Here is a 14,317-nt window from a genome sequence, read left to right as displayed (position 1 = left end):
AGGGCAAAACAAAACCATTTCAAGATATAGCCGTTGGAGCTAGCTTTCTAAATAGTAGACCAGCTTTGTAATTGTATGTCATTATTGGGAAGTAGTAGTTACTTTGTTCATTAAAATATTTAAATAAATTGGGAAAAAGCAAGTGAGAGGAACATAGGGTTTGTCGCTGTCAAACAGTCTTGGATAGTAATAATCATTTTGCTGAGGGGAGAGAATAAGCAGAATGAAATAAGTAGAGCAGCCACCAAGTGAGTTTTTCCATAACGATTTTTCATGGAGGTGAGATGCAGCCTGAAGTTCTCATTACATTGCTCCAGGGGATTTGAACTGAGATTTTTGATTTATGGCACAGAAATGGCCTGGTTATGAAGCTCAGATCTAGATACACATATCCCCAAGTCTTATGGGTGATTAAGTTTAGGATTATGCATGGAACACCCTGCACATGTTTTAGCTTGATACATTGTACAGATAAATGCAGTCAAAGGAAAGGCCAGATCTGAAGAGAAATTGTTTAAGAAAAAAAGCCTAGAAAGCTATAGACCCAATATTTCAATATAGTGTGGATGAATAAGATTAATAAAACAACTTCATCTGTTGACCCAGCACTTAGCATTTTAAGGAGTTTGACCTACAATTTGAATAAAAGACAGGTTTTCATTCACTGTAGGAAAATTATTTATTATATTTTGTGTAAAAATGTGCTCCTGTGGAATGTATAACCCTCACTGTAAAATAATACTGCCTTCTTCGCATAGCTGTGAACTGATTTAAGTCCAGGACTGCTTGCAGGCATGTTAATTTTTTGTCTGTTTCTTTCAGTTTTGGAGTTTTTTTACTAAAAACAGAATGCAGGGAGTTGTGCTCTCAGCCAGCTAAATTTACTGTGTTCCAAATTGTATACAAAGAAAACATAATCTTTTTGGAAAATTGTATCCTAGCTTGTTTCTTAGTTCTAGTGCTTGTGCTTGTTACAATATCCTTTATAAACACACATCTTAATAGTTTTTGGACCAATCAATACTTTTTAATTCCTTATTAGGTATTGTCATTCCCTCAAACCACTGTGTCACCCACATTATCAAACTTGAATGAAAATTGCCTGCAATGGGATTTGGTTTTAGAACTTCTGTGATCCAAGTCACTTAATATGACCAAATTGTCCCAAAACTGGTGACCCAGAAGCTGCTGGGAAGGCTACTGGCTGACACTCTGATATTTAGAATCCATTTCTGTATTCTGTATCTATTCTTTTAGAGATCTGTGGATGCTATGTATATATATACATATATATATATATACACTCTTACAGGGTTTTTTTGTTTGTTTTCAATATACTTTTCTAGGCCTTTGATTGTTATTGGTGGTTCTTCTGACAGAAATCAGGAAACCATGGGAGCTTTCCAAGAATTCCCACAGGTACACAGACATATAACTTTCTGTAGGAAGGTTGCAGTTTAATAGTTCTTGTTTCTTCATTATTTTAGGAAAAACAATCCCAAACACTAACATTTCCTAGCAGATCTTATAATGCTGTTGATTTGCTCCATCTACTGGTTTAAAACTGACATTGTGTAAATACAGCAGGTTGCCTGGAATGTCTTTGTTCCTTCTCATGTTGGAATTCATACCCTGTTTTATGTTTTCAGCTAGTATAAATTTCCTTTGTTTGTTCTGAGATGGACAAAAGCAAAATGTCCAAGAAAATAAACCTGTTTATGAAAAAAAAAAAAAAAAAAAGCTTAAACACTTGGAGGAATGAGTATGGTTTTGACAGTTTTCACTAGCTGCTACTGCATTTTTCTCTGGAAAGCTTTCACCTTTTTGCTTTTCATCTGGCATTTCTTTCATTTTATTCATGTGGAAATGAGCAAATTACTTTGATTAATCAATACAATGGTTATTTGCCTTTATTCAGGTTGAAGCTGGCAGACTGTACAACAAGCTGTCTGTCCGCCCAAGCAGCCTGGAAGTTATTCCTGCTGTTATTGAAAAGGTATGAAAAAATACAAAATGAACAACAGAACATCAGGTAACTGTCTCCTGTTTAAGTTTTGAGGGCTTATTTTTTTATAGTTGTTATTCTGAGTAATTTGCTCTGGCAGATAGGAGGTGATGGTTGATTGAGTAAATTAACAATTGAGGAGGTTCTGCCTTGTGAACAAAGTTATGGAATAGGCTAGAAATAGATCCTAGTCCAATCTGATGCTTACTGATCCCTGCAGTGATTTTTGTTATCTTCAGATAGAGTTGGAAAATTTTTATTAAATAAATGCTTTTAGGGAGAGTTGTAGTAACTAGAAATGTAATGCTTCAGCTGTTTTATCACTGTCATGTGAAGGAGATTTGGAGGGGGGCAGTGGAGATGGTTGTGTTTGGGGTTTGAGTTTGGTTGTGGCTCTGTTGGTCTTTTTTGAGAGTGAGAAAAAACATATCTTATCTCAGTGCTTCAGAGAGGATTAGAGAAGTCTTTTGGTACTGCTGTAGCAGCCCTTCAGCCGTGTCAGCCTAAATTCTGCATACAGTCATTCTATTTCCAGAAGTGCAAATTCAGCACAGCATCTACCTGCAATAGAAGAACTGGGATCAAAAGTAATAGAAAGTGGAGGCATTTGGTTATCCTGGTTTTACTCTGTGCTACTTTAAGTAGAATTCAGCATTAATGTTTAATTTTATATCTCCAAACATGACAGCTGATAATGCATTTGTCTCATGGCAAATTAAACAAAGAATTTAGAGTCTAATACTGTACACCTGCTAAAAGGCTCCAGCTGGTATATAAGAGAAAGTATAAATAGCTGTCAAAATGTTATGTTGTTGGTATAAATCAATCCATGGAAGCTTCCAGTATGATGAATCAACAAAATAAAACTGTGTACCTTGTCTGCCTACAGCAGAGTTTTCTTGCTTTTTTGCATATAAATATTTTTAAAATCTTGTCAAACAGTGATTAAAATTGTGAATGTATGTTTTCTAGGCTGTAAGAACCAGTATGTATGGTCGTCCAGGTTCCTGCTATATTGACATACCTGGGGATTTTGTGAATCTTCAGGTGAATAAGAGCTCTGTCAAGTGCGTAAAGATTACATTCATTATTTTTAAAGTCATTGAACAAAAGAAAATTAATTTATATGTCAATTTCATATTTTATTTTCCTAAACCAAAAAAAATCCAGCTTCTAAATGTGACATTCCATCATAACATGATACAGATTACAGTATGTAATGAAATGTGCAAAAAATAATGAGTTAATGTGGTAATATAATGATGTCACTCTGTAAATCTCTGAAACACTACCTGCAAGATTAAAGAAACAAGGAGGGGAAACTTCAAAGCCTGTTTTGAAAAAAATATTTCCTGTTCTAATAAATGCTGTAACATGGTGTGTAGCAACTGTAATTTTATGCTCAACACTAGTTTTTGTCTTTCAGCATTTCTTGTTTTGAATTTTTCAAAGAGCCTCTTTTGTTTTGCTTGGCTTCAGGTATGTGGAATGCTGCCTGCCACCTCCCATCAGCATGGCTGAACACTCTGCTGTATCCAAAGCAGCCTCTGTCATTGTTCTTTCCAAGCAGCCTCTGCTCATCATTGGCAAAGGTAATATGCTTTGATGTAGCTTTGAACTGTGCACATTCAGGACAAGAGCAGATTGCTTTTCCCCAGAAGTGTTACCCATCTTCTTTTTAGTCCAACCAACCAGTAGTAAAAACACAAAATTCTTTGGAATTCAATGTTAAAATCTGCTCTGGTTTTAGAATTTTTTTTTCCGTTATGTAATGGTTTATTTTTCATCTAGCTTAAAGAAAAATCAATTGATAAAATACAAGTTTATATAGAAAAAATCAGATAACTGTTGTCTTTAATCCTAGAGCCAATACCAAGGGATCACTTCCAAAATTCCAAGCAACTCAAATTCTAGTAAAGAAATTATATTTTCTGCTCTGGCATATATAGCAAGAATCAGAGTAACCAAAGGTCATTTTTCTGTTGGTTCTTGCTGAAAGTGCCAGCCTACCTTTGTAGGGATGTACAGCAACACAGCAGGTGCTGCTGCTGTTGCTGTTTTACAGACTTTTCATTGTACTCTGCCAATGTAATCAATTCCTAGAGATGGGGGGTAATTATTTTCTGTGCTGGTTCACTTATTTTGTGCCTCCTTGTGGAGTGTTAGCCAGTGCAGTGGTGTTTCTGTTGAAGATACAGGTCAGTTAGGAACAGAATTAAAATAACCAGCTCATTTAACCCAGGATATTTTCCTGCAGATGTGGGGAATGATCTCTATGTTTAATTAGGGAATGCCATGATTGAAATTAGATGGATCTTATGATTGTTTAGGTAATGAAATTGAAAACAGAAGGTAGATAAGAAGAGGTTATGTTGGTTTTTTTTCTCTCTGGCTGGATACACATTAAAAAAGGGTGTTCTCTGAAACTGAAAGGTGGAAAACTCAAAAAAAAAAAAAAAAAGTGTTTTGTCAATGTCCACAATTGAGAATCTACTCAACAAATGTACCTGGACTTTGTGCTATATATTGTTTTTAGCAGAATTTTTGAAATATTTCCAAAAGTATATTCTTCAGGATATAAGACTCACTGATTCAAGCCATTGCACAAGGACCAGTCAGTTATTTCAGGTTGCCTGGGCAAGCTTAATTCAGCAGCCATGTACTGCTGCAGCATCACAGGAAATGTGTGCACAAACACATACCTTTGCAAGGACTTGTTTGTGCTTCTCTCTTTTCACTAAAGGCTTATAGTAGAGTCTTTGGGCAGGTTGTTATGGAGCAGGGGGTGAGCAAGAAATGACATTACACAACATAAAGGTCATCTCGTGTTGCTGTTGCAGAAGTCTCTGTCCCATAATACTAAATTTCACTCACTAAAAACTTGTCATTTTAAATAAACAAGATTTCCTGTTTTTCCCTGCCCTGTTTCATAAAAATTGATAAAATAGTTCAGCTGAAGTCTTAAAAGAAACCAAGCAAAGAAAAGGTTTTGTTGAAAATATGTGAAATTTTAACTGCAGATATTTGTGGTTTGGCATGTTTAGTTTTGAGTTCTTCAGAATGAAAAGTAACAGGCAGCTTTCATAATGGGAAACAGTACTCCTTCTGCCATAATGTAATCAGCTTAATTAAAGTTCAAGCAAATACAGTTGGTTTCTGTAGTATTAAGCAGTCTCTTTCATTTCATTCAGGTGCTGCTTATTCGCATGCTGAAAACATCAGAAAGTTGGTGGACCTTTGTGGACTGCCTTTTTTGCCTACGCCAATGGCAAAAGGAGTAGTTCCTGATAACCATCCAAATTGTGTAGCTGCAGCAAGATCAACGTAAATATAAAGCAAGGCTTCTAATCCTAACAGCTGAGAAACAGCTAGGAATTTTGGTGGGCTACAGATGCCAGGGAAGAGAAAATTCCTACCACAAAAATTTTTTCAACAATATTTTGCACTTCACTGTAGAGCACTGAAGATCTTGCTGGAAAAGGGACAACAGATTTAAGTGGATCACTTCAGAATGCTGACCAGGAAGATACTTTGATATATATTATATTCTGTAGCTATGAAACCTATGGCAAGTAGATGTATTAATGTTGCTAGTGTGTATTTTGTAACATTAAACAGAGCTGGTAAACAGTTTTATGTTAAACGTTTAACTCTGTGCACAAGACAAACTCCTTCTTTTTACTTTAACACCATAAACAAAAGCTTGAACTGCCCAAGTTGCAGTTGAAATTTTGCCAGCTGTTGTCTCTGTGTGATGTTTGCAATACCCTATCACTAAATTGCACTTTATTTATAAAGAAAAGTAAGATATTTCAAACTACACTGAAAGACTGTGTTTAAAGTAATTTTTAATAGGGGTTTTTTTGGGCTTTTGGCAAAATTAATGTGAATGGATCCTAAGAACCCTACTATGTATGAATATGCACAGAGTTGGTTTGCAGATGGAGCATTTATATACCCTGAAAGTAAAATGCTGTCCTTTGCTGAACTTTTTAATTTATCACTGTTAAGCATGCTGCTAGGAAGAGTCGAGAATAAAAGAATATACCAAATACTGTCTGTCTATCTGGAAGGTAAATTAATGGGAGACTAAGCTGAGAGGCCCATACCAGTCTTAATTTTGCCACCCACTCTTGCCAGTGTCACAATAGTGAGCCTTTTGCTTTAACTTCAGCATCATTCTAGCATCTTGTTGGTCTCCTAATGTAATGATTCCTCTCCTATATATGTTGTAATAGGAAAATAGTAATTAATTTTCTTCTTAAGTTCCTTAACTCAAGAATGGCTTGATGATTGGCTGTATAAAAGGATACAGGATTTTGAGGCTAAGCAAGCAGCTTTGAGGAAGGAAGAATTATATGTGTATTCTGGGGTTTGCTGTGGTGGTTAGGATTGCTTCTAATTTTGCAAAGACTGTTAAATGTAATAGTGATTCCTTCTTATCTGGTTCTGTCATTTCCCTTTATTAGGGCATTACAGCATGCTGATCTAATCATCTTGCTTGGTGCAAGGTTGAATTGGATTTTGCATTTTGGTCTTCCACCGAGATATCAACAGGATGTAAAGGTTATTCAGGTAAGCAGGAAAATCATTATCATTTAATGGAAGTCTTCTCTGTTCCAGCATTGCCCAGAGCAATTACTGTAAATTATTTTGGTAATGTATTTCATGTGGCAAATACTGCCATATGGACAGTGCAGTATGGTGCATATAACTATGGTAATTCTCCAGAGATACTTATGATATCTTTAATTATTCCTTTTACTTCCTTATTTTTTTGAGAATGCTTACAATACTGTTCCTAGTATCAAGAGCTTGACGCTACTATAATGAGGAGGGCAGACACATCTATGCAGTTGACTAATACAGGGTTAGACTCACAATATTGTTGTATCTTTGGAGCATTGGAATTTCTATGATTGAAAGAAAACTGTCTTTGAAATTGTGGAATCTTTCATACTGCTCTCTTGTGTGATTTTTTTCTGAAAAAGAACTGCTTTCAGATCCTGTCATAATGTAAGAGCTCAGTCACTTGGAAATTAAATAAGAGGAAGAAAGGCTGTTTAACTAATGAATGCATTTGACAATCTGCCAAATCTTAGAAAGAGAAGTCTTTGAATTGTGTCCTTAAAATCTCCTCTCCAAGACTCCGTGATCAAATAGTAGTAGTTGATCCAACATATTGGCTGTCCTGCTTACACTGACCTGGAACATAGTCTAAAGTTCCAAACTTCACAATAGCATTAATTTTTAAGCTAAATTTTTAAAACATGTTATTTTTGCAAATATTATTTTTACAAATAATACATATTTTATGTTTCCTCTTCCTAAAAAATTTAAATTTTTTTTTTGTCTCAATTTTTTCACAGTCGGAGATTAGTATTAAAACACTAACTAAGTTCATAGTCGGTGTGACCTGGTCAAAAATAACAGTTTATGTAATCCTAGAAGGCTCATGCATCACTGATAGATTTGCTTCAGTAGTTGCAAGTTACTTTTCTGTTTCTTCATGCTAACTAAGTTCTTGCTGTCAAGTAGCAAACACACAGTTTTCTCTGTGACAAAATTGCTGCTTTGTATAGACTTTCAGGGTATACCTGAGCCTAGATTTTTAGCTCACATACAATGCTGTAATAAAGTTCTGCAGTGTCTGCAGGAGCTTGAAAGATGCAAGCAGTCAACTTTAAGAATATATATGACTTTGATTAAAATAGGTATGTGCCATAGGGTTTTACTTTGTATAAAGGATTTCCTGATGTCAAGGAAAAACAAAGGAAGTTACCTGTACAGCCAAAACAGGGTATGAAGACAATGTTAGACATCTATGTATGTTAGGGCATGTTCCTCACCTGAACTGAAAGAAAAAGTTCTGGTTAATATCCTTGAGTTAATGGTTGTTTTTATCTTTGAAATACAGATTGATATTTGTGCAGAAGAGCTGGGGAATAATGTAAGGCCAGCTGCAACTTTATTAGGTGACATAAACGCCGTGACTGAGCAGGTAACGTAATGTCCCATGTCCTCTGGTTTTGACCTCAATTTCCTCTGATTCATGTGAAGTAATTTGCCTGTTAAAAATAAAAGAAAAAAAAAACCCAGCTGTTCAAGGAAAACCATTTTTTCAGGCAGTATATTAATGTTGTATATCCAGTCCATTGTCAAATTATATGTTAAAGATTCTGATTAGTGTTACTGTGATTGTGCTGGGATAGTTCTTGATAATGTTATTATTGATGCTTTTGTTGTCTTTTAAACATGTTGAAAGAACCCTCTACAACATTTCAATATTGTTCCAGCTCTTAGAAGAATTCAAGAAAAGGTCATGGAAATACCCTTCTAATTCAGAGTGGTGGCAGAAGTTAAGAGGGAAAATAAAGAACAACGAGGAAAGATCGAAGGTAGCGTGACATTAAAGAAATTAAAATGTTTCTTGCTATAACAGGCACTGATAAATTGTCAGTTTTATAACTAGTCTATATCCAGTTATTTCTCAATTATTTCTCAGTTAAGTCACTCAGACTTTGAAATTTTTTACCATTTTGGTGCAGGCTTACTCTTCCTATGCTTAGGAACTGTAAGCATTATAGGTTAAGTATTCTATGATTCTGTATAAATTCAAACTGTGTAGAAATCATTACACTTCGGAACTGGATTCTTAAAGTCATTAATAGAAGACCACAGCAGAGCTGCTGTATTATGGGCAGTGGCTTTTAAGCAATGGACAGATACTTCAAGTACTCCAAGTGGAAACTGGTTTAGGTGAAGATGCATTCTTAGTTTTCTTCTAATTGTAATCATTGTCTGTAATTGTGCAGTCTATCAATGCCAGTCTAGGTTTAATCTATGTTAAAAGCAAGTAGCTATTAAGACCAAGAGACCACAGATGCTTGGTATATACCTAACTTTGTGTAATTCATATTCTGCAACTTCAGATGCATGTTCCCAAGACTGGGATCAAAAATAAAGTCATTTTAACAGATTGCTCTTTTGAATTATCTCCCAGCACACAGATGACAGCTCACTTAGAGTTGTTGATAGTCACACCTGGTGCAGAAAAATTTCATGAGCCTCTTGGGTTAAACTGAGTTTTAATAGCTTCTGCTAATGATAGGCCATTGAAGGGCTGCTGAGCTTTTTGAGCCTCTGATAAATATGTTGTCACCGGGATAGATACAGAAGGGGTGACCTTGATGCAGTGCCTGAAAAACCAAATACTCCAGCCTTACCTAGCAGAGTGTATTTTTATTTTCATCATTTTTACTTATGTGTCTCTGTTTTGCACCCTAAATTCTATGTGTGGGAGTTACTAATATCTTTTTTTTTTAAGGGATTAGCATTACAGAAATCTCTGCCTATGAATTATTATACAGTCTTTCATCACATCAGAGAACTGATACCCAAGGACTGCATTTTAGTAAGTGAGGGAGCAAACACCATGGACATTGGACGAACTATGCTTCCAAATTTCTATCCCCGTCAAAGGTGTGATATCTTTTGTTCTGACTCAACACACTACATTTCTGCATAAATGTTTTCATTTAGCTAAGAAAAATAGTGGTCTGGAAAACGTAAGTATAATATGTTGGGAGCGGGATTAAGGAAAGTTTTCCACTCACATACTGATGTCCTGTCATAGATTTTAACAATTCTCTGTGTGCTCTGCAGCAGAATGGTGATAGTTGCTCTCTCTCTCTTGTGGAAAGCGAGTGATGAGCATTGTGTTCAACTCCCTGACCTAGATGTTTGTTTCTGTGTTCAGAGTCTGTGGTAAATATTAATGAAAAATAAAAACAGTAATTGGGCTTCTCATGTTGAAAAGAATCCATGTGAAGAGTTTTTCTTTGGAACATTCAAAATGGGGTAAACTTGAAAATTGGATTATATAATAGGCATGCTTTCATGTAAACCTACATGCCTAAGGTGTGAGTACTCAAAATTCTGCTTTGTGAACAAAACAACCAACAACACCCATGTACTTCCAGTAGAGTTGGGGGAAGAGTGTGTATTTTTCCCCCTTATTTAAAATAAGTACACAGTAATGTTACTGGTTGTCTCTTCAGACTGCACTGCACATATCTGAAAGGAAATTCAAGCAGTTAACCCTAGAATAATCTAGTGCTTTATGTACTTCTGTGTCCATTATGTGCTTCTGATGGAAATGATCTAACTAAATTATAGCTTTCAATTTGATTTCAAATGGTTGAACAGAAGACTAAAATTTGAACAGCAGTATTTAATCAATGGCTTTCAGACTAATAGTTATATTTTCAAGGCATTAAATATAGAAATATTTCATGTTGTCTGTCTCTACAGTAATTGAATGTTTTTGAAATACTGTTACTATGTAAGCTAAAAGCATATGAGAATAGTTCTTTATTGTAGCACTAGCGTACAAGAGTTCTTCATTTTAATATGAGTTCCAGTATGTTGATATCACTTAAAACATTTGCAGTTTTATCAAATGTTTGGCCGAATATAATAATCTCTATTTCTGGTATCTCTTTATACCAATTGTTTATAAAACAGTATTTGAATACTATATGGCAAAGTATTGAAAGTAAAAGTAAGGCATCATGAATTAAAGAGTTTGAATAGAAATAAAGGGATAGTAATTCTGTCTTTTACCTTTAGGCTTGATGCAGGTACTTTTGGAACCATGGGAGTAGGGCTGGGTTTTGCCATAGCAGCTGCAATGGTAGCCAGGGACCACACACCTGGAAGGCGAGTTGTCTGCATAGAAGGGGATAGTGCTTTTGGATTTTCTGGAATGGAAGTGGAGACTATCTGCAGGTAACTGGGTTTTTTTTGGCTCAAAAAGATGCTCTTCAGGGTCACTTTAACTAGAAAAATTTAACTGCTGGTAGGTGGGGTATCCATAACATAAAAACAAGCCAAAAAACATACATGCTCATTTTTTATGTTGTTGTTATGTAGTGCTTTCCTAGTGCTTTACTAGTGATGGTTGAATCATATTTCAGGTAGAACTGGGATTTTTCTTCCTTTTACTTGTAAGAAAAATTACACTCTTAACATCTTACTGAATGGGGCAAGTATTTCAGCATTCTTCCAAATGTCTCTTTTTATAGATATAACTTGCCAATCCTGATTATCGTAGTAAACAACAATGGGATTTACACTGGTTTGGATGCAAATTCCTGGGAGCAAATGTTAAAGTTTGGTGACCCTGCTACATGGTAAGCATCTTCAAAGTATGTCCTTTGTAACTATGGAAGAAGTGACCAAAATGGTCATTCTCTTAATTTTAATGCTTTATGATCCAGATTAAAAATACATTTATAAAATCAATTTAGTCCTGAGCTAAGTTCATATAAGTAAGAACCAATTACCAAAAGTAAACAGCCAACCTAATTCCAGCCTACTGCTTGCACAACAGTGCAGCAGAGTGATGATTCTCTACTAGTTTTCTCAGGTTCCTGCATCAGTTCAGCCCACAGAGTCCATAGTGGGCTAACTTTCAAAATCCTGATACTCTCCAAAATTACCTGAGGTCTGAGTTTGCACAGGACTTCTGTTTCTGAGCTAAGATCTCTGTACAAAGAGAACTAGGCTAAAGCTTAGCTGAGGAATGACTCCACCAGATAAAAATGAGTACAGTACCCTATAAACACATCTTAGGTGATACAGGAACCGTAGTTCTTTCAGCCCAGAACAATTCATCAGGCCAGCACAATAATCATCTTACACTTTAAAAATGGTGCTAAAGTAATTAAATTAGTCAGCCTGGCAATTTTCCCATGCCATTAGTCATGTTTTCCATTCTGTTACAGTGTACCTCCTGTTTCTCTCCTGCCAAATGCACACTATGAGAAAATTATGTCTGCCTTTGGAGGTAAAGGATACTTTGTTAAAACACCAGAAGAATTGCAAAATGCTCTGAAAGCAAGTGTGACTGACAAGCAAACACCTTCTCTTATAAATGTAATGATTGATCCACAATCTGAGAGAAAGAAACAGGTATATATGCGTTTTCCTTTCTTTTCTGCAAGCTTCATGGTGGTGAGCTTCTGAAAACCTTAGGGACTGTCACTTAAACCACAGAGGAGGAAGAGATGGTTGCAAGGCAAAAAGATTGTTCTTAGATTTGGGAGATAGAGAAAATAGGTCCTTTTACATCATGCCATCTGCTTTCCTTGCTGTCTGCTTGTTTGGGTTTTTCCCCCACTGGCTGTTATTAATGTATAGGGTCCTTAATGACTGTTTCCAAAATTTAAGGTTATTCCTTTTCATTCTAGACCAAAGGAGGTGAAACATTTTTGAGCAGTCTTTATATCCTGTGGATTCCCTCTTACTGTTTGTCCATTCTGATGTGGTGTTTATTCTATGTTGGTTTGTTTTTTTACTTACAGGAATTTCCCTGGCTGACTCGTTCTAACCTGTAGTAGAAGAGGAAGATGATGGTGGTGCAAGGCAGCATGTTAAACAAAACTGAGTTGTTTTCTGGAAGCAGAACTGATGCAACTGTATTTTGCATAGGCATTGGAACAAAGTGGGATTTTAGAACTGCTGTTAGAGGAATCTTTAAATGCTGAAATTAGGTAATTGTAAAATGAGAGAGACCCATATGAATGTATACCCGGCCTTCTAACAGATTCTACACAAACACTGATGATAAAACTATATACTTTTTCTTTTACTCTGAGTAACACCCATTATTTGTGAATTAAAATCTTGAATGTTCTGGATGAACAGAATAAGGTGAGAGTTTTATGCTGTGTGAAACATAGAAGTGTTTGCCTAGAAGTTGGCATAGAAGTGTCTGCAATTATAGTAGCTTGATTTCTAACCAATCACTCCACCATTCTGCTTGTTAAAAACTTTGTCCTCTAAGGACCAAACCAAAGCATCTTGTTGTGAATAATTCCCCATTGGCCTCATTATGCATTGAAGCCTATTGCATTGGTAGTAGCTTCCTAATTTTACAGATTGATTTTTTCAGCTTCTTCTGAATGCAGGAGTAGTATTAAAAATGCAGACTTACTCAAGGGCTAAGCTTTTATCTACTGAATTTGTTTTTACTAACTGGAATTTATGTGTTTGTAGGAAAAGCAAACCCTGGATTTTTGTTTGAAGCTTAGCTCTTCACAAGCACCACAATGTCTGTAGGCTGAAAACGTGGCCATACTTAGTGAGATTTCCAGTATTAATAGACTGTAAGTCTTTATAATTAGAAGCATTTTAAATAAAACATTACCACTACCATTACTGAAATATCAACAGTGACACCAACAAAAAGACTAGAAAAAAAAAATTTAAAAAATCCCTCACCAGAGCAACAACAATAAAAACTATTAGACTGGAGTATAATGTTCATTTGGCTGGCATCACACAGCAATCATCAGTGTTTGTGCTGTGGCTGGCTAATTGTACAACAAAGGTTCTTTATGTAACTGTATAGAGACCTGGAGTCCCACCTGCACTGTGATGCAGAGGTAACATTTCAAGCAGATATTTGGCCTGCCTGGCATTCTATCTACTGTGTTTTCATTTGTTGCTGCATCTGACAATCTGACTTAGAGTTCAGACTTTAGAAATGAAGTAGCTCTTTGTCTATGCTTCTTTGTCATGACCTACAACAGTTACTATGCAGGACACTAAACAGATTACTTTATATTTACATCTGTTCTTAAATGCACAGGTTCTTTGTTACATGCACAGAAGGGAATATTCTGTCTCTGATTTGGGTTTTGCTTGCTTTATTTTCTATTATTCCATTGTCAGTAAGTGTTAGTTATCTAGTGGAAGGCACTTGATGACCTGAGGAGAGAATGGACTGGGCTGGCAGGGGATCGTGGCTGCAGTCAGGTTTGTTGCAAAAGGCTTGGCTTATTGGGTCTGGCACTTCAGTTTGGGTCTGGCCCAAGGCCATGGGTTACTGTTAGGCAGAGGAATGTAGGAATGTCTTTGCACACTAGTACAGGGAGATAATATCTGAAAGAAATAATATCTGAAATAATCTGAAGTGCAGAAGGATAAAATCCTAGAAGGGATACAGCTCATAAAAAAATGTAAGGCTGTTGAGTTGCTGTGTTCTCTGGGGTACTCTGCAGGGAGGGTGGAGCAGTGTTGAATCTTGACATTAAATTTTTGTCAGTCTTCTTGATGTCTCACAAGTTAATTTTGATGTGTTTCTGTGATTAAACACAATCCATTACGACGGTGTAAAATATCTCTAAGAGTTAATGCTGGAACTGACCACAGGGGAGATAATTTGCATTGGATAAACAATTGTGGAAATTACTGTTTTATACTTGAAAATTAATAAAAAGTGATTTTCATGCTGTTTGTCCTTTA

General features: G+C 35.9%; 1 protein-coding gene across 1 annotated transcript in view; it reads left to right on the top strand.

The window, feature by feature from the left end:
* Positions 1 to 14,317, top strand: part of HACL1 (2-hydroxyacyl-CoA lyase 1) — a 21,047-nt gene extending 6,730 nt beyond the window's left edge. The window contains exons 5-17 of the mRNA XM_053976690.1: positions 1,347 to 1,419; positions 1,919 to 1,996; positions 2,978 to 3,072; positions 3,485 to 3,597; positions 5,197 to 5,329; positions 6,475 to 6,580; positions 7,923 to 8,006; positions 8,302 to 8,403; positions 9,333 to 9,487; positions 10,637 to 10,795; positions 11,092 to 11,199; positions 11,794 to 11,980; positions 12,373 to 14,317. Coding sequence (XP_053832665.1) covers positions 1,347 to 1,419; positions 1,919 to 1,996; positions 2,978 to 3,072; positions 3,485 to 3,597; positions 5,197 to 5,329; positions 6,475 to 6,580; positions 7,923 to 8,006; positions 8,302 to 8,403; positions 9,333 to 9,487; positions 10,637 to 10,795; positions 11,092 to 11,199; positions 11,794 to 11,980; positions 12,373 to 12,405 — 1,426 coding nt within the window. The 3' untranslated portion in view covers positions 12,406 to 14,317. The remainder of the gene's footprint in view (positions 1 to 1,346; positions 1,420 to 1,918; positions 1,997 to 2,977; positions 3,073 to 3,484; positions 3,598 to 5,196; positions 5,330 to 6,474; positions 6,581 to 7,922; positions 8,007 to 8,301; positions 8,404 to 9,332; positions 9,488 to 10,636; positions 10,796 to 11,091; positions 11,200 to 11,793; positions 11,981 to 12,372) is intronic.

The sequence above is a fragment of the Vidua macroura genome, chromosome 1 (assembly GCF_024509145.1).
Source record: "Vidua macroura isolate BioBank_ID:100142 chromosome 1, ASM2450914v1, whole genome shotgun sequence".
NCBI classification, from domain to species: Eukaryota; Metazoa; Chordata; class Aves; order Passeriformes; family Viduidae; genus Vidua; species Vidua macroura.
This window is presented reverse-complemented; position numbering and strand designations above follow the sequence as displayed.